At 45.4% G+C, this 20250-nt stretch overlaps 5 protein-coding genes across 5 annotated transcripts; 2 read left to right on the top strand and 3 right to left on the bottom strand.

Moving 5' to 3' along the window:
* On the top strand, positions 1–3388 carry N7533_006474 (uncharacterized protein; the record flags this gene model as incomplete). Its single annotated transcript, XM_057103124.1, has 5 exons — positions 1–196; positions 674–1140; positions 1202–1924; positions 1990–2728; positions 2799–3388. The coding sequence occupies 5 exons, from the start codon at positions 1–3 to the stop codon at positions 3386–3388; spliced, it is 2715 nt and encodes a 904-aa protein (XP_056958081.1).
* Positions 3389–4278: 890 nt separating this feature from the next.
* Positions 4279–4485, top strand: N7533_006473 (uncharacterized protein; the record flags this gene model as incomplete). The annotated part of the gene is made up of 1 exon (XM_057103123.1): positions 4279–4485. The coding sequence occupies one exon, from the start codon at positions 4279–4281 to the stop codon at positions 4483–4485; it is 207 nt and encodes a 68-aa protein (XP_056958080.1).
* Positions 4486–5276: 791 nt separating this feature from the next.
* On the bottom strand, positions 5277–7709 carry N7533_006472 (phosphoketolase family protein; the record flags this gene model as incomplete). The annotated part of the gene is made up of 1 exon (XM_057103122.1): positions 5277–7709. One exon carries the CDS (start codon positions 7707–7709, stop codon positions 5277–5279), a length of 2433 nt encoding a protein of 810 aa, XP_056958079.1.
* A 551-nt stretch (positions 7710–8260) lies between these two features.
* Positions 8261–8509, bottom strand: N7533_006471 (uncharacterized protein; the record flags this gene model as incomplete). Its single annotated transcript, XM_057103121.1, has 1 exon — positions 8261–8509. The coding sequence occupies one exon, from the start codon at positions 8507–8509 to the stop codon at positions 8261–8263; it is 249 nt and encodes an 82-aa protein (XP_056958078.1).
* A 175-nt stretch (positions 8510–8684) lies between these two features.
* Positions 8685–8987, bottom strand: N7533_006470 (uncharacterized protein; the record flags this gene model as incomplete). The annotated part of the gene is made up of 1 exon (XM_057103120.1): positions 8685–8987. One exon carries the CDS (start codon positions 8985–8987, stop codon positions 8685–8687), a length of 303 nt encoding a protein of 100 aa, XP_056958077.1.
* Between the last annotated feature and the right edge of the window lie 11263 nt (positions 8988–20250).

The raw sequence follows: 20250 nt of genomic DNA, 5'->3' as shown, positions 1-20250 counted from the left end.
ATGGCATACGACGGCCTGGACCCCGTAAGGAATAATATCATAGATCTTCTACTTTTGAATCGGAAGACTATCGTGAATGAGCGAGACCAGAGGGGCCGCTCGGTACTGTGGCACGCAGAAAACACTGGCAACAAAAGACTGATCCTTCAACTGGCTCAGCTGCCGGATCTGGAGTCCGAAATTCCCGACAATGATGGTGTTTCTCCCGTGGATCAAGCTAGGAAAAGGGGGAGCATCGAGATAGTTACGCTTCTGCAGTGCCTTGCTGCACGTGATGGCCCAGAGCGGGATATCTAGGCATGCCATACGATAGCCTGATAATCGCAAGATGGGAATGTATTGATAAAAGTCCAGGTCGTTCAAACCGGCAATAAAACAATTTCGGGATTTTTAGCCGACTTTCAAATTTTGGCAGCTATTTAAAAATACCTATGATAAATGCCTATAGCTGCCCGATACCAGCTTTGGCGCCGTCTAGAATATCAGTCTTGCCATTAGTGTCGACTTCATACGACATAGTTAGTAGCTGATTCTCATTTTTTTCGAGTACGTCTCTTACGCTCCTTTCTTTCCTTTCCCCCCTTTCATTCTATACTCATTTCGTCAAAATGCCACAGAGCCAGACCTCTCTTCTCTGATCACTATCCCCCATCGATTTTTGGCGATAACCCAGTGGATACCCTCTCCTTACTTCTATCTGATGGTCCATTCAATCTCGACGGGCGCGACACGCTAAGTTCTGCCCCTAACGTGAACTTTACCCGACCGGCGGTTCCTCCTCTGATCCCTGAGACACTCCAACACGTTAGCCCTATTAAACAGAAGATCTATATCCTCTGGACAGAGATGGTGAATGATGATTTTATTACATGGTGGCTACAGACCGAGTTTGGAAGTCAAATGAAACGGAATATTTTCGATGTTAAGCACCAGTCAGGGTGTTGGGATCACTTTGAACAGGTTGCAGCTCCTCAAGATGGAACTCCTAAGGTTATGTGTAAGACCTGTAACCATATCCTGGCTCATCCTGCCGATCGCCACCGGGGAACAACCCATATGAACAAGCACTACACACAAGGGGTTAATTGTCGGAAGCTAGCGCCTCGGTCGCAAGATATTAGACAGATGATATCAAACGGGGTATAGAGAACTCCTATCCTTATTTATTTTCCTTACTAATGTTATCGAAATCTCTCACTAGGTATACCACACACCCCAAAGATTGCATTTTACCCAGCAAGCCTGGATGGAGAGGTTGATTACATTTATTACTGCCTCACGGTTACCATTCCTCCTTGTTGAGCATCCTGAATTCCGTGCCCTAATAGAAATGGCATGGCTTGCTCCGTCTATGCCCGGAATCCCTTCCGCGTTCACAGTCCGCCGGCATCTCCGAGAGATAGTGGAACAACGCCAGTATACTCTTCTTCGCAAGCTCCCTCAGGGCGCAAAGCTCTCTGTTGCATTAGATTGCTGGACTTCCCCTTTTCGACAGTCTTTCATAGCGGTAACGGGCTACTTTCTTGACCAAGAGTGGAACTACCGTGAGATTTTACTTGGCTTTGAGCCACTGTATGGGTCGCATACGGGGGCCTATCTAAGTACCGTTCTCCTGAATCTTCTTGAGAAGCATGAGATTACTAACCGGGTGTTAACTATCACTACTGATAACGCGTCTAACAACAGCACGTTGCTAGATAGTCTTCAAGAGGCCGTTGGATGTCTAGAGCTACCTAGCCATATCCCGATTGTTCGGATACCCTGTATCGCGCATGTTACACAGCTTAGTCTGAAAGAGCTACTTAGTCAGATGGATGCAAACCCACGGAACGATCGGGAAGAGATGGAATGGGCCGATGAAGGGACTGATACTATCACCGGGGCTCGCCAAGAGAACACGAAGATCGTGGCTACTCTTAACAAGGTCTAGTCTTCTCTTGCCTCTCTCCTATTCCATACGCTAAGTTGCTAACTATCTGTTATCTTTAGGTTCGCAAGGTTGCCGTTTACATCAACAAAAGTCCACAACGTCGCGAGAGTTTTGTGAAACTTCAGACGAAAGAGCCAAAGCTTATGCCAATCCAAGATGTTCGGACGCGCTGGAATTCAACGTTCCTAATGCTCCGACGTGCCCGGCGGCTACAGTCTGCCTTTGATACATTCTGTGCCGAATTCAACCTTACCGACATAAAGATGGATAAAGATGAATGGCGACAGGTTGATTATCTTCTCTCAATTACCTATCCCTTCTTTAAATTCACTTCATCTCTCTCAGCAACTACGGATGTTACTATTCACAATGTCTTCGGTATCTACAACACCTTATTTACTCATATTAATAAGGCAAAAGCCCAGCTAGCGCGGAAGAGGGTTGGTTGGAAAAAGGTGATGAAGTCGGCGCTAGATTATGCACGGGATAAGCTGGCCGAGTATTATGGGAAAACTGATGATGTTCCTGGCGATCTCTATGTAATTGCCACTATCCTAGGGCCGAGGAATAAGCTAGCATTCTTCTCAGGGAAGGATTGGGAGCCTCACTGGGCGCCACGCTACAGGAAGTCCCTAGAGACTTACATTCAACCTTACCAAGAGCGCTATAAACGGTCTCCGTCAACCGTCCAGTCCATGAGAAACGATATATCTGACATTAATATCCTTGTGACACCTATCGAATCTCTTCAGTCTGAAACAACTGCTACAGATGAGCTCACGCGGTATCTTGGAAGTAGTAAGCCAATCCCTCCACTTCTTTATCTTCTTATGTACTCCCGCGGTTTGCCTTATACTAACCTTACTAGGTACTATACATGCAACTCCTCTAGTGTACTGGAAGGAACACGAAAAGGAATTTCCTATTCTAGCAAGCCTCGCCCGAGACATCCTCACTATTCTAGCTAGTGGTTCTAGCGTTAAGCGGTTATTTAACTCTGCCCGCGATATCTGTCACTACCGACAGGGCTCGCTGAAGCCACAGACGATCCAAGATTTGATGATGTTTATGTGTACAGCAAGATTTGATGTCGAATCAGAACAGCTTGCTTGGATTGATGAGTACCTTTCTACACAAGAAAAGCAAGCAGAGAATGAGCGAAAGGATGCGGAGAGGAAGAAAAACGAAGGATTTGATTCGATCAGTGATAACGAGGAAGATTCTCTTACTATTGAAGACATTCAAGCCACGCAATATTCTACTACGTCTGTCAGTGAGCGTACACTTGGGAAGAGAAGAGCCGAGTTCATATCCGATAGTCTTATCCAACTGGATGATACTAATGAGGTTCCTCTACCTGATAATAACTACTTATTAGAGGAAAGTAGCACCCAGCGGCGTTCATCTGGGCGCGTTCCAAAGCGCTCAAGACGGGATGAGGATTATGTATATAACTAGCAGAAACACGGAATCACATTAGCTAGCTCGGCAGAAATTGGTGAAAATTATCGAACTCTTATTAAAGGATTAGTCTAAATAAAACCTTTTATAATACGCATATAGGGCTATGGGCATAGACCATGATTCTGACTTTTGGGTATAAGGCTGAAAACAAAATACAAAAAAATACAGGCTCATTCTGCATAAGATATGCATATTACGGGACTTAAGATGTTTGATATGTTTATAGACCCGCCGGGTCGACCCGCAACCTTGGAGGGTCGGTTCTCGTCCTCAAACCGCCCCGTGGGTCTAAACTTCGCGACCAAGAACCGCCCCTCTGAGGGGCGGGGCGGGCGGTACGCGGGTCTTGCGGTTCCATCTCGAGGTCTACTTATATGTCAATCGCAGACAAGATATGTAAAAGCAGTGCCATTATCATGCGATGACTCTAAAATGGGCATAATAGCCGACAACTTATGCATGTATGCACGTAAGCGAAATTCATGTTATGTTCTACTATTATACAATCTAGTATCGAATAAAAGAGCCGAGGTTTAGACCAATAAACTTCTATCTAGTTATGCCCAATCGTGTTATGTGAGTTTATTGCATATCCTGAATGCACAGAGTATCACACGAGACATGTAGACTCTATATGATTGATTGGCTTGTACACTCGATGCAGGGTTCAACTAATATAAGTCATTTTAGATATCACCTACTCCGCGAACACTTACGTGGCAGGTGTACAAGTACCAAGAACGAGACCATGATGAGAGTCTGGAGGAAGCTAGCTTGGCACTGGAATGACCACTATAAGAACTCCCACTATCCCCGCTCCTACGACACATTCAGCAGCAGCACGAAGACTTGTTTACCTTTAAAATTGTATCCTCAGACCAAAAATGCATCTCTCATTCCTCTCCATCCTTGCACTTGCACCTGCCGCCCTTGGTATTGTCGTCAATGACCCCATTATGAAATCGAAACGAACTTGGCAGCTGTCATGGAACATTGACACCCCGAAAACCGGATTTTTCCTTACTCGGGATTGGAAGGAAATGGAATTTATTGGCGTTGCGGAGACTGCGAAAGAAACAGCTACTTTCTGACTATCAAAGGAGCTAGTTCGTCCAGGGTAAGAATCGGTATTTGATTTTGCCTTGATGAAAATTTGATGAAAATTTGATGTTAATGTTGATATGGTCTGTGTAGTGAAGTTTGGATTGTCGCATACACCAATGGTGGTACAGGTCCAATCGGATATAGCCAGAAGTTGACTCTGGAATGAGAGGTTGGCATAAGTGTGATTCCATAGCACTTATTATTTGTCTAGCTTTGATATGTCGGAAGTTTACAATATCTTTTTACAATATCCCTTTAAATCAGTGGTCTCAAATGTCTTTAACAAGTTATGACAACCCGGACTCTGGAAAAGAATACCAGCCCCGCGCTGACTGGGAGAATATTCATGAATGTTATTTAATATGGGCATTTGCCATCCCCTTGGCGATGAGATATAAAAGGATATCCGGTTATTTACATCTGTAATACGACCCACAACACATATCAAGCCCTGTAATATAGCATATATCACTAATAGTTAATTTCCCTGGCGTGTTTTGGGTCCAGGGTCGAAACCCGACCCGCGACTCTAGTTAATTATAAAACACTACCCACTGGACTGGGTACAGGTTGGTCTCGAAGGCTATGTATCTCCATTTATTTGACGCTATCGTGAAAAAACCATTATATACGCACATTCGGTCGTTTCGAAACAATATGGATCTCCAATCGTTGATCGACATCACGCCTGTTTATCAAAAGCGTCTTTGGCTGACAACTCTTTCACTTCAATCTCTTGCCACTTTCTGCCCATAACATTTCCATCACCTCAAACATCTTATTTTCTCGGCCAAGGCCAACTCCAGTTCCGAATATGCTCAGAATCGAGTCCATTATTGAACGCCTCGGCCTTGCCCGCTAGCTGCTCATTGATCAGCCTCTCTCTCACACCAGATGCCGTGTTGCCGAGATGTTGAACCAAGTCAATAGCGTCAACAGCAAGGCTGTATCGATCAGTTTGATTGCGCATAGCCAGCTCAAACGGAGTGTCGATATTGCCCTTCTCTCTGTAGCCTCGCACATGCAGGTTATGCTGGCCCGGTCGCTTGTACGTGAGTCGGTGGATAAGCCAGGGGTAAGAGTGGAAATTAAAGATGATGGGTTTGTCGGTGGTGAAGATGGCTTTCCACCTCTTGTCTGACAGGCCATGTGGATGGTGCATGCTCGAGATCAGTCGGAATAAGTCCACCACATTGACGAAGCGGACTTTGAGCTGTGGAAGGTGCTCACGCAGGAGCGCGGTGGCGGCTAAGGCTTCGTGAGTTGAGACATCACCGCAAGATGCTATCACGACGTCGGGTTCTGCGCCTTGGTCATTGCTAGCCCAGTCCCAGATTCCGAGGCCCTTGGTGCAGTGCTGGACAGCTTCGTCCATGTTCAAAAACTGAATGTGCTCCTGCTTGTCGGCGACGACGACATTCACGTAATTAACACTGCGGAGACAGTGGTCCATGATCGAGAGAAGAGTGTTTCCATCAGGTGGGAGGTAGATTCGAACCACCTCAGGGCTCTTGTTTGCGACCACATCGAGGAATCCTGGGTCTTGATGGGTGAAGCCATTGTGGTCTTGTCTCCAGACAGTCGCGGTGATGAGGATGTTAAGAGAGGCAACTTTAGCTCGCCATTCCACATCAAGACATTTCTCGATCCACTTGCAGTGCTGGTTAACCATGGAGTCGATGACGTGGATAAAGGGCTCATAGCTGTTGAGCAGTCCGTGCCGCCCTGAAAGAATGTAGCCTTCTAGCCACCCCTCGCAAGTGTGTTCACTAAGAATTTCCATCACGCGGCCATTGGGGGCCAGATTTCCTCCGTCTTTATCTTCTTCAAAATACTCTGCCATCCAGACTTTTTTGCCTGCTTTGTACACCTCGGCAAGCTTGTTGGATTCGGTCTCGTCTGGGCCGAAGAGCCGGAAATTGTTCATGTTCTGGGCAACCAGATCACGAAGGAATTTGGCCATATTGGCCATTCCTCCCTTGATGGTTGAGCCTGGGACAATATCCATGAACCCATAATCTCGGAAATCCGGCATTTTGAGCGGTCGGCGTAGAAGACCCCCATTGCCGACGGGGTTGGCACTGATCCGCGAGTTGCCCGTGGGCGCGAGCTCCTTGAGTTCCGGAACCAATTTGCCATTCTTGTCGAAGAGCTCCTCTGGCCTGTAGCTCTTCATCCATGTCTCTAGCAATTTAAGATGAGGCGGATTGGTGCGAACGTCGGTAATTGGAATCTGATGCGCGCGCCAGAAGCCCTCGAGTAGATGGCCATCGACCTCGCGTGGGCCCGACCATCCCTTAGGAGTACGAAGAATGATCATCGGCCAGCGGGGTCGGAATGGTGTCCCGGATTCTCGAGATTGCTTCTGGTACTCCTTGATCTCTAAGATGCATTGCTCGAGTGTAATTGCCATGGCTTGGTGCATGCTGTTGAAATCGCTTCCTTCGACAAAGTACGGCTTCCACCCGTAGCCTACGAACAAAGATGACAGCTCCTCATGAGTAATTCGTGCAAGCACTGTGGGGTTGTTGATCTTGTATCCGTTGAGATGAAGGACAGGGAGAACGGCCCCATCGGTGATTGGGTTCAGGAATTTTGTGCTGTGCCAGCTGGTCGCTAGTGGACCTGTCTCCGACTCGCCATCTCCAACCATGGTCAACGTAATGAGACCGGGATTGTCAAAGACAGATCCGAAGGCATGCGAGATCGAATATCCTAGCTCACCACCCTCGTGGATACTTCCTGGAGTCTCAGGAGTCGCATGACTACCAATACCACCAGGAAACGAGAATTGCTTGAAGAACTTCTTCATACCATCTGTATCCTCGGCCTTATCGGGATAGATTTCCGAGTAGACGCCCTCAAGATAGGACTGCGAGACAATTCCGGGAGCACCATGTCCGGGGCCAGAGACAAAAAGGACATCAAGATCGTACTTTTTGATAAGGCGGTTCATGTGAGTCCAAGTGAAAGACTGGCCAGCATCGGATCCCCAATGCCCCAAAAGCCGAGCTTTGAGATGCTCCACGTTAAGTGGTTCCTTGAGCAGTGGGTTTTCACGGAGGTAGAGCATTCCCAGGCAAAGGTACATGCTAGCCCGGAAATATGCATCCATCTTGCGAACTTGCTCGGCGTCAAGAGGCTTCCCCTCCAATGTGGAGCGAGCCTCGCCATAAGCGGAAATGCTCTTCTCGCCTGCATTTGATGCCATGTTATGTGGAATTGGCAATCAGGTACGTTTCACAATATGCAAGAGAGTTCAACTCCTGGTTATGGCTAATCCGGTGATCCGGCAGCGGTAGTGAAGTAAGTGTACACAGACGATGTAGGCTGTAGATAGACGTCAAAATCAGGTGGTGGGAATTGGGCAAACATAGAAGTTCTGGAAAGCCCCGGGGTTTAATAGATGACAGGAAAATAATTTGCCCCAAAAGACACATCAAATGTGCATCTGACAAGTCCATGACGTGTGTTGGCGAACGAACGTACCACCCGGTATTAATCAATGCCCAGATAGTTGGTGGAACGCATGCATGGATAATGACTCGCAGATGCCTGATTATGCAGAATCGGCTAGTTTTTAGCTGCTAGGCCCAGACAGGCGCGCCCGTATGCACCTGATTCCCACGTTTGTGGCGGTCTCTACAAACGTAACACCTGGCCTAAGTTAGCTAGCCCATGACGAGGATGGCCGGGTTTTGTTTACCACTAGACAATAATACGTATCCGTACCCGGTCTAGTGGGTAGTAGTTTATAATCAATCACCAGTGACAATTATTATGGCAGTCACTGGCGGGGCGTCGGATGGAGCCCGAGAAGTCATGCTGCGACGGAGCCGGGCGCTGCGAAGGCAATTGCGGAGCAGAGTCGAGGCGTTCTCTATACTGCAGCAACTGGGTGGCGGTGTCTACGGGCGCCTGGGCCTGGTACATCTTCTGTTGCTGCCATCTCTGCATCGAATGGATGTCCGTAGTGTTCCGGTCCGGGGCGGGGATCTGCTGACGTTGCATGGCTGCGGTATTACAGGGCGGTGCAGATGTCTCTTACATCACATATCGGGTATTCGTTCTGGGCTTATCGTAGCAGATACGTTGATCCATAATTTATTAGCAGGGGCATCGATGCGACGAAGTTAAACGGAGGGTCGCATTGACGCTACCTCATGTGATATGACTAGCGTCGGTCCTAACTCATACAATTTGAAAGGAGGCCTTCGAGGTTCAAAAGATGACTTCCCAGTCGTTTCACAACTCCAACGATTTGCGGATGCTGAGATACATAGTGCTGAACCATATCGAGGCATCTTTGAGCTTTGACCAGAGCCTGGTCCAGGGCTAGTCTAGTGGCAGCATCGATGCCACCTCTAACATTGGAAACGAGTGTGTCTTCGGAATGAGTGACTGATTTCGGTTCGGTAAATATATAAATGTTACCATGGCTGAGCCCAACCTGGACGTAGCCGTTGTTTGAAGTAAAATCGATTGACATATTCAAACGACAGTACAGACGCTTGAACTCTGGTGCCAAGGAATACAAGACCACCTAGTGGGAGAAATGGGTCAGTTGGTATTCCGTATAGAAGATATGCGAAACGCAGGACGGAGTTCATGTATTTATGTGTTTCTCCACCCACGATCTCGCGTCCGGGTCAAATGTTCTTCCATAATGTGCACTGATGTGGCAATGAGTGTCAGGGATATACATGAGGCATACACGCTAAGCGGAGGACACGGACCCACATGGCGCATCTGGGTTCCCCTGAACGCGAGGAAACTGTCTTTCTTTTGCTTCCTCGCGCTACGTCTTGTATCTAGAGTCGACTATAGCTTTCGTTAATATTGATAATTCATTGGAAAGGCACTCTCCTCATCAAGAGATACATGAGACCCTCACAGGGTATTGCTGATGGGCTATCCAATTATGGTAGGTGTAATGGTAGGCTCAGGCTCCCAGGAGCTCATAGCCAAATTTGGACCAATCATTTCTACTGAGGCTTTGTGGCACTTGTGGATCATTCATGGCACCGATTGGCTGATTATTTCTCTGCTCTATTAGTGGTATCCAATGATCGCATCAACATTTACGACCCACAGGCTCCTGGGAGCGACGGCCAATTATCGACCAATCATTTCACTGAAGACTTGTGCGCATATGGGCCTTTGGTGGCACTAATCGGCTGATGTTTCCTTGTAATAGTCACCGTAGGCGGCATACTGAGATGCCTTACGCCTAAGGCTGACCCACCCCCCTAGGGGGGTGGGTCAGCCGGACGTCAACGCAATTCGGATCTCAACGCAACTTCTTTTTTTATTTTCACTATTATAGCAACGCCACCTCCCAATTAGACCTATATAGTAGCTAGTTACCATCTGATGATAGCAGCGGATAGCCGAATACGTTCCTTTTTAGCGCAGATGGCGTAGGTGTAGTATTAGAGACACCTAAAGGTGTCATTTTGCGAACCCGCGTATTAGCTTCCTTTTTTTGATCCTTCACATTTTGATCGTAGGCGCGGCGGACGGCATCTTTGGTAGTTAGGGCTCCGAATTTGCCTAATTGCTTTTGGGATTTGTGTGTAATTGTAGGTCTTTTAGGCAATCGGTTCTCCAATGTATCAGTTAATAAACCGATATCCTCTGTAAGCCGCACCTGCGATCGACCAACACGATGTATTTGGCGGCCAATTTCTTCAGAAATACTGTTAAGACCTGCTATATGGTTCAATTTGTCATGTGTGCGGTGTGCACTGAATTGATCAGGAGGACTGCTTGGAATACTAGATTGTGCTGGTGGTGATGATAAACCGCCATGACCATCAAATATTTGTAATTCTGGCTCTGGAGTAGTCACAGCTACTAAATAATCGATAACTAGCCCTGGATTGTAGGGTAGAATTAGACCTGTACATGGGCCGGCCCATGGGTTTTCTTGGCGGCCCATGGGCTGGCCCATTTGGCCCATTTAGCCCCCAAATTTGCACAAATTATATGCAAGATATTCAATATTACTAGTGGTATTTGATAGTGTTCTAATTATACAGCTTTAACTATAGCAAATTACCAAATAGATTACCATTCACCAAATACAGTCAACTCTCACTTATTGCACACCCGCTCTTAGCACACTCCCGCTTATAGCACACAATTCGCTTGGACGGACCCACTTTTTCTTGATTTTACATACAAAACTCCCACTTTTAGCACACTCACCCTTTGCACACAATTTTCATCCCATATTTGCTGAGTCATCCGCTTAGTCAGTCATATCGACCAATCAGAATGCCTGAAATCTCCGATCTTCCACCTCTTCCAACTGTCAGACCAGCTACACAAGCTGCTCTACCACCAGCAAAGCGTGCTCGATTAGGCATATCAGATGCCCAAAAGCAGGCATTACGTGCCTTTTGGTCTAATTCTAGCCCTAGACCAACCCAATCCGCGTGTGTAGATTGGTTTTTGTCCCAATTTAAACATAAGATTAATCGTACAACGGTCTCAAGAATTCTATCATCTCAATATGATTATCTTGATATAGGGCTTACTAAGGCAAATTCACGATTTTCTTCATCTTTCTGGCCTATTCTAGACCAGAAGCTTTCGAATTGGGTGAATAAGCATATTGAATCAGGGTTTCCAATCACTGGCCCTTTGATCCAGATCAAAGCAAACGAGCTTTGGTCTCAGATCCCTGAATATCGAGATCAACAAAAACCTGCTTTCTCAGAGGGTTGGCTTACGCGCTTCAAAAACCGGCATAATCTTCGATATCATACTTTCCATGGAGAAGCTGCTTCAGTCCCATCTTCTGTACACAATCATATGAAAGAAATTCGTACGATATGCGATCAATATGAACCATCTGAGATATATAATATGGATGAAACTGGCCTATTCTGGAGGCAGATGCCAAATGGGGGTCTTTCCCATGGAAAAATTGCTGGAAAGAAGAAATATAAGACTAGAATATCTCTTGTCGTTACAACAAATGCAGATGGATCAGACCGATTACCTTTATGGTTAATTGGAACTGCAAAAACACCACGTGCGCTCCGGGGAGTCAATTTCCAAGCTCTAGGATGTGTCTGGCGTTGGAATAAGAAGGCGTGGATGCGTCAAGACATTATGAGGGAATGGTTATATGCTTTTTATAGGCGTATTCCTATACATAAGAAAGCATTATTGCTTTTGGATAATGCCTCTCCACATATTGCTGGTCTGAAGTCTATCCCACCACCTGCTCATATTAGGGTTCTTTTTTTCCCCGCAAACGCAACTTCTATATATCAACCTCTAGATCAAGGGATTATTCAAAATTTGAAGCACTATTATCGGAAGAAATGGATGCGCTGGATGATTGCTATCCTTGATCGAGGTCTTGATCCACAAGATCGTATGAATATATCTTATACACTCTTTTGGTTAACCCAGGTTTGGAAGAGCTCAATATCAGATCAAACGATTGAGAATTGCTTCAAAAAAAGCACTTTAATACGTTCTGAAGATGAGACCAAAGCTATCCAAGATGAGATAGAAGCTGGTTTTCAACCAATTCCTGAGCCAGGGTTAACTAGTGAGGTTCAAGCTCTATATAATGAAGCAGTTGAGAAGCTTGGTCATGATGATATCATACCATTTGATCAATTTTTGAACCCTATAGAGGAAGATATTATATATGAAGATGAGACTGATGGGCAAGATATATATATTGATATAGAGAGCTCGGAAGCACAAGATATTGAAGAAAATGGGCCTCCACCAGAGATTCTGTCCAATTCTGATATAATGGGTCATCTACAGGATATATTACTATGGGTCGGAAGCAAGGAAAAGAGCACATCAGACCATATACGTCAGGTTGAGAGCTTAATCAGCGAGTTTGGCAGGATTCAGGTCGAGGAGAAGCGTCAGGTGACCCTAGAGGATATGGGATGGAAGCCTAAATAGGCAATGGGGCTAAGGGCTAGCTAATTTATTGATTATGTCATCCTCTCACTTATTGCACCTCCCGCTTATTGCACATGATTTTCCTTGGATGGGAGGGTGTGCAATAAGTGAGAGTTGACTGTATATTGTAAGTCAAAAGATATATATTTGTTTACTCGCAAGCTAGTAGGCCTTCTTACTCTGATCGTTTGTGAATTCGATGTAGTTGAGAACTTAGGTTTTCCTATATTTTTTGATACTATAGGGAGCGCAGTAGTCTGATTCGATTCTCTATAATTTTTAACTAATGAATACTACTTTGGTGGTGGCTTAAATCCATTAAGAAATTAACATCGGAGGGTGAAAAAAAAAATCAATGCCAACATCTAATCTGCGGGGGATAACACTTCACGAATATCTAGGCTGAATGGGCCGGCCCATGGGCTGGCCCATTAAATTAACCAATCAGAGACCCTTAATAGGAAGTCTCCTGGCTAAATTGTTAACTGGACTAGAGCTGTATACACAACGCGTCCCCCCTGAGTTTCTGCTTTATTGATCTTTCAGCTAAATAGAAAGTATGTACCTGTAGAATAAAATAGTTTGTAACCTCTTTCTCTACTCTCTTCTACCTATTCAACAATACTCGTTCTTTAATTAATTGCCTATCCTTCATTATGCCTGAAATCCAATTACCAGAGATAACCCTTATAGATGATGGCGAGGCATGTGATGTTGATGATTCATCTTTCCTGGATCTTTACTCTGACAGTATTGCGCCTGAGCACTCTGCAAGTCAAACAACACAGTCTTTCCAACCTATCAATATCCCAGGGTGTCTTAAACCTATCAACAACCACATAATATTCGAAGCAATGAACAAGGAAGAGTTTGTTAACTGGTGGCTTCGTACATCTGCTGGGCAAGCTGAGGATGCAAGAGTATGGGATACAAAGGGCTGCCGAGCAGATATCTGGGCTTCATTCGACCAGGTTGCTCACTGTGTTACTGGGAAGCCAATGATGATATGCAAGCGATGTGGTGCTATTCTCCACCACCCAAACGCTATAAGTCATTCTAGCAAGAGAGCACATGGAACTACTGCGTTACGCCGCCATCTTACGCGTCAAACATGCCAGGCAAGAGGGCAAGCGCGAGGGAAAGGGTCTAACCTACAGCGGCTACTACAGCATCAGGTAAGGGCCTTCTTTTCCGGCCGGAAAACCATCTAATGCTTCTCTCTCTTAATTAGGCAGCCATAGCCCCTGAAGCATTCAATGAGAACCGATGGAGACAGCAACTTATTACAACAATATCTACATTACGCCTTCCCTTTACAATAATCGAGCACCCTGAATTTCTGAAGCTTATCCGACTAGCTCAGCGAGCTCCCTCTCCTATCAATATACCCTCTCGCGTAACATTACAACGTCAGATTCAAACAAAGGCAAAAGATTGTCGGAAAGAGATACTTCGGAAATTGCCAAAGCATGCAAAGCTTTCAATTAGTCTGGACTGTTGGACCTCACCTTTCCAACAGGCCTTTATGGCAGTATCTGGCTATTTTATTGATTCAGAATGGGAATACCGAGAGGTTTTACTTGATTTTAAACCTCTTGAGGGTGAGCATACTGGGGCGAATCTCAGTCAAGAGGTTCTTGAAATACTTCAAGAGTATGAGATCAAAGAGCGAGTATTGGCTATTACTACTGATAATGCGTCCAATAACTTAACCCTTGTTTCTTCTCTCCAGGAAACTCATCTCTCTCAAGGCCTAAGCTCTGATACTATTATTATCAGAGTACCATGCCTTGCTCACATCATTCAGCTAAGCCTTAAGCAGCTCCTAGGTCAAATAAAAGCAAACCCTATCAATGAGAATGTTGAATCTATTTGGTCAGAAGAGCATATGCAGAAGGCGCGTCAAATAGCAAAGGAGTACAGTATAGCCAGCACCCTTCGCAAGGTTTGATGATCTAATACCCTCACTATTCTCCGAATCTCTACTAATTCTATTATGGTTTACCTAGATTCGAAACCTTGCTATATTTATTAATGCAAGCCCTCAGCGCCGTGCGAATTTTAAGAACCTTCAGCCTGAAGGCTCTCAACTGTTTCCAATTCAAGATGTACGAACACGCTGGAATTCAACATTTCTGATGCTCCGCCGGGCAAAGCGACTTCAGTCCTATCTTAATACCTACTGTGTGGCAGATCACCATACTGATCTTCAGCTGAGTAGAGATGAGTGGCAGCAGATTGATTATTTGATCTGCATTACGCAGCCATTCTATCAATACACTACCGCTCTCTCAAAAACTAAAGGCATTACAATTCACATGGTATTCAGTATCTATAATCGTCTGTTTGAGCATCTTGAAAGCCGCCAGCGTCAGTTGTGCCACAAGAAGATCTTATGGAAATATCAGATGCTCCAGGCACTAGACAAAGCAAGAGATAAGCTCAAGGACTACTACTCAGCGACCGATACTCCAGGGCTTATCAACATATATACCAATGGAACTATCTTAGCGCCGCAGTATAAACTTGAGTTCTTTCAGACCCCTGAATGGCAAGATAAGGACTTTGCAGGTGAATATAAAGCAGCACTCGAGCAGCAAATTCTTGCCTATGAAGTTTAACTCCATGATACTTGCTCACAATCCGAAGGGCCTTCTTACCCACAGCCTGTTCAAGAGATATAAATATTGCTTAATAGTTATAGAGCTCGACCCGCAGTACCACTCTCAGAGCTCCATCAGTATCTGAAGGGGGGTAAGTATTCTCCCAAAACACAGTTTAAATACATACCTCTCTAACTATTCATTAAATAGGTACTATACTCACTTCCCCACTTGATTTCTGGAGGGACCATGAGCAGCAGTTCCCAGTGCTTGCAGCAATTGCTCGAGACATGCTTTCTGTCCCAGCTACTGGTGCAGGTGTAGAGCGCTTATTCAATTCTGCCCGCGATATCTGTCATTATCACCGCGGCTCTCTCCATGCAACAACTATTCAGGATCTCATGCTGCTAATGTGTGCTAATCGATTTGATATTGAGGAGCAACTTGCTTTTATACGAGAATATAAAACAGAGTACGAGATAGATATTCAACAGGAGGATACCACAAAGCATATGCTACAGGAGATTATAGAGATTAGTGAGGGGGGGAGGAGGAGGAGGAGGAGGAGGAGGAGGAGGAGGAGGAGGAGAAGACTCCTCTACAGCATCATACAAAGCGAAAAAGAGATGATTATGAGGCTGAAGAGGAGATATCAGATGACGCAGGAGGCTCTGCGGAAGAAGAGCCTCTACTACCTAAGCAATCTAATACTCAGCGCGCTTCAGGGAGGGCCCGGATACCTTCGATACGGCTACAGGGATATACTACTTAATATAATCTATAATTTCATTCACATCTCTGCTCTCACTGTATCTGATTCAATATAAAAATCACTACTGTATCACAGAATCACTTTATTATCGAAACCACAGCATTACAGCCAAGATCTCGCTTAATCTTCATATTTTATGCAACGCATGTTAGCCCTAGAAAAAGCCCTATCTTTGGGCCATTGGGCCGTTTTGGGCCGGCCCATGGGCCATGTACAGGTCTAGTCCTGTAGGGGTCAGATCAGCTCCTAGGAACGGATCGATCCGACCCACATCCAGACCACACACAAAATGCGATAGCCAGCCAGCTCCATATAGCTTAAAGCACGCTTCTACAATGATAATCTCACATATACTGCTGCCAGCCGTCAAATACGAAGTATAAGCAGTCACAGGTCATATCTGTGCCTTAGGCAAGCTACTCTATGATAGTCTTCTTCTAACTGGTCTGCCACTCCGCCCTTGGGAAACCCCTGTTCACAAACTTTAAGACCTGAAACGAGGAACGAGTGGAACGGGTTATTACGGCTATGACTACATATACATGCACACGGTACGATAGAGTAGCCTCTATTTCCTAAATAGGCCTAGTTCCGGTGGTCTCTAGCCCCGTGTGTTGAGTGCGGTCATGTTGCGGAGGTTTCAAGATTGTTGTGATATGTGGCTGGTGCAGATCAGGAACCAAGCCGAACCATCGGAATTAATCCCGATGTATCTATACGAAGAATCAAGTTGATTTCTAATCAACTTGCTCTTCTCGTTGTATATATAGCCTAATGTTTCCCTTTGAACAACAAGATAATTAATACCTCTGAACTACAACATCGACCAATAATTCTTGATAAGCGCCTTAAGTTCGGCAAAGAATTCCTCGATAGGGTTAAAATCCGGAGAATAAGGCGGTAAATATATTAATTTAACGCCTGCATCATAACACAGTTGCTTGATTTGGTCCGAACGATGGAATGATGCGTTGTCCATCACAAGTACGGATTTGGGCTCTGGCCACATGCCACAGGGCTGGAGAAGCTGTTCAATAAAAGATTCAAAGAATGAAGCATCAGTAGAACCTTGAAAAATACGAGACAAGATGACGCCATCTTGTGCATAGGCTGGCAGTATCTGATAACGTTGGCCCCGATGAAGTTTGGATACACACACACACACACACACACACACACACACACACAAATTCACTAACGCCCGGCGGCTGAACCGAACGTGCAACTATCACTGATCTAAATATACATGCTTTTTAGCTAATGCTGTGCCTCCTTGGAGCCCATACAAGATTTCTTTCAGTTTATGTCATCTCGGATGTCAATATCTTAGCGGGTCCTTGTGGGTTAGTGTTTAACCAGCAGACTTGCTTGAAGGCGCTTCTCCAAGTGTTCAACATCCTATCCTCGGCAGTTGAAGCGCGTCTACAGTCTCTGGCACAAGGTAGTTAGTTGGTAGGGTTTAGATTGGGGATGGGGTGGGGTAGGGTTAATTTGTGTTCGTCGATATGGTTAAGCGGCGTCGAGTCGGCCCGTGGCGATTGCAAACCGTATTGAGGCTCACACTGCTTCCAACTTCGGCTTCCAGTTCTGGTCATCCAAAGGCGATTTTACGCCCAGGAAAAATGATATGCTGCCTCGGTGAGTGTGGGTACATTGCAGCATTTCCGTCCGGTGTGTGGTCCACCGTTGACATCGAAAGAGGAAGTGCTCCACGGTCTCTTTTGCTTGCCCACATGCACATTGATCTGTCTCTGCGACGTTGATTCGGCAGAGATATCATTTGAGTCTTGCCATGCCAGTCCGGAGCTGGGCTAGCACACTCGCTTCCTTCCACGATAATCGATCGTACAGCTTCCGGGTATGTTTTCCTGGGAGTGCTGCATCCACTCGTTTGGATTGTTTCCCTACATTCTCTGGCAAGCAGTAGAAGTCGAGAACAGATATATACACTCCTCGACACAGTCGGTTTCTTTCTCAGTGCCCGACTCTCAACAGGCTAAGCTTAATGAGGAAAGAGGGTGCACCCTTGTTGGGGACTTTCGGCATTTTGATTGGCTGTACGAGCGACCTGAAACTGGCCGATCCGGAGTTGGCTCTAGAGTGGGTTGCTGGGAAAGAAAACGTGTGTCTAGAGTGGCACTAAACCCAGACTAGAAGCGCATTAAATAATCGACTTGTCTCGATTGGACTTGCTAAACTGGTTTCGGTTTGAGGATCGAGGATATAGCTAGTGTTGGAGCAAATATACCTAATTCGGCATAGTGGACATGTAAGCGACATCAGGAGATGTTGATACTCAAATGGTACGCCCAATCATGTCCATGGATAGTTGTCTAAATTGTTATCCTCGTACGCACACACCAATTTGTATGCGTCCGACTATGACTAAGGCTCTTGGCTAAATTACAATGACCATGCCTTACAATACCAATTCTCCACCGATACTGACAAGAGAGACACTAATCGCTTCAGCGTTTAAATGGCTATCTAAAGGGAAGAAAGAACTGGGTAGTTCCCTGCAAGACGAATTTTTGTATTTATTTATTGGTGGTTTCTGTAAGCAAGACACAAAAGACCTAGAGCACAGAAATCTCGAGGTTCTCCCGTATAGCCCGAGGGTTCGGAATAGGTCGGACTTGGCTCTTCCACAGAGGCTGAAATAAATCTCTCGTAAAAGACCTGGGTGGTGTCAAACTATAAGGAAATGCACGGACCTAGGCTTCGGATGGAGAAGCGCTTGTCGGTTAGCAAATGATTTTAGTCCCTTTGTGCTTCAGCCAAGGTGTGTAACTTACCACTTTTGTGGTACCAGCCTTCAAAGAAACGCTGTGGTGAATTGAAGGGTTTGGTCACGATTCACCGCCCAGTGCCCACGAATGTTTTCCTCATGTGACCATCACGTTGAACCTCCAAATTAATGGTGAACTAATTCCGTTTCTGTAAGATTTTATCATTTAAATTGCGATCGGGTTGGTCTAATTTCATTTTCATTTGAAATAGGAATCCATTTGATCAATGGTCTGCTTTCCTACTGATTTTTAAAATCTGAGCAGCCTTTTCCCTTCGATACCCACTGCTTAATTCCAGCAGCAGGATAAGGTCCATTTGATACCTGGACTTGACTTTGCTACGCTCAAATATTGAAAGTATCTTTCTCAGCTAGGCACATGGCTGGATTACTCCCTTCCTTGACAAGGTGTTGACTGCTTCTATTCAACCGTTCAGAACTCTTCTGGATTTTTTGCGTGTTTTGCCTAGAACAAACCGACTTACCGAATATATATTTACCAGTACGGTGTTTTCAACGGCTAATATGCTAAGCGGTAGAATATGAGTATGGAATGAATTTTGAATTATTTTCATCTACCCAATTCACAAAACTCAGGGCAGTATATTGAAATGTCAAGATTAAATTATGAGCTACGGACCTTGAAGAACTGAGTGGCCCCAAAAACCACGACCTACAGCAGTATGATTCTTCGCGTGGTCTCATAGAAGCCGCAATAGCCTCTGAATTGAATGCCCCACTCGGTAGAGGAACAACGAGGGATCAAGATGTAGTTAGTGTCTATGCATATTAGCGGTTAGCGAGGCAGTAAGCCTTAGGTCACGCCAGCAATTACACATGCATTATCACAATTTGGAGATGAATGTCATGTTTTCAGGTCAGATGTCGCCAAGTACTTAAGGCAGACTTTTCAAAGCCTTACAGAGCCTTGGTTTCAGAGCGGCAATTCGGCAGTCCATAGATCGCGGAAATCTCCTCTTTGAGGTTGTAGTGAGGGAAAATGGGGCCATCCTGGGTAAGGAGCACGACCGTCATACATTTCTAGGCAAGGACATTTCACGAGCTAAGAAAGCCTTGGAGCAATAAATCTACGCGAAGCTATTGAGCACATAAGAAAATTCTCGCAGCACGGCTATCCTGATTCAGACAGGCAGAACGATGGAATACTTCCATTTACCCGAAATCCCGAAATCCCAAATCATGAGAAACCCCGAATTCCTTCTCTCAACCGAGCGCAAGTAGTCTAAAAATAGAGACGCGGCCAAGAACAATAAAATACCTCATGTAAGACATGAATGTTTCCCAAGAGACTCTTTAACATCATTGGGTTGGGGGTGTCTGATATGCCGTTTTCCGGTGACTCGGTGAACGTCCGCTGCACAGAGAACGATATCAATATTCCGAGATACTGGCACACCGACTCACACTGCCGTTATCTCACGGTGATCAATGATCCAGCCCTGATAAGTCCCAATTTTGCCAGAGCTCTGGGCTTGGTGTCATATTTGCGAGAAGAAAAGTATAGTATAAAAGGCACACAAGAGAATTGTCCATCGTTCTAGGTATTGTCAACGCTACATACAAGCCAGAATATGCTACATTGAGGGTCTTTATAAAATCTTTACTTCTTGCTTGTATCTTCACA

The sequence above is a fragment of the Penicillium manginii genome, assembly GCF_028828005.1.
Source record: "Penicillium manginii strain IBT 31320 chromosome Unknown utg000005l:1.0-5665137.0:1.0-5668048.0, whole genome shotgun sequence".
Lineage (NCBI taxonomy): Eukaryota > Fungi > Ascomycota > Eurotiomycetes > Eurotiales > Aspergillaceae > Penicillium > Penicillium manginii.
This window is presented reverse-complemented; position numbering and strand designations above follow the sequence as displayed.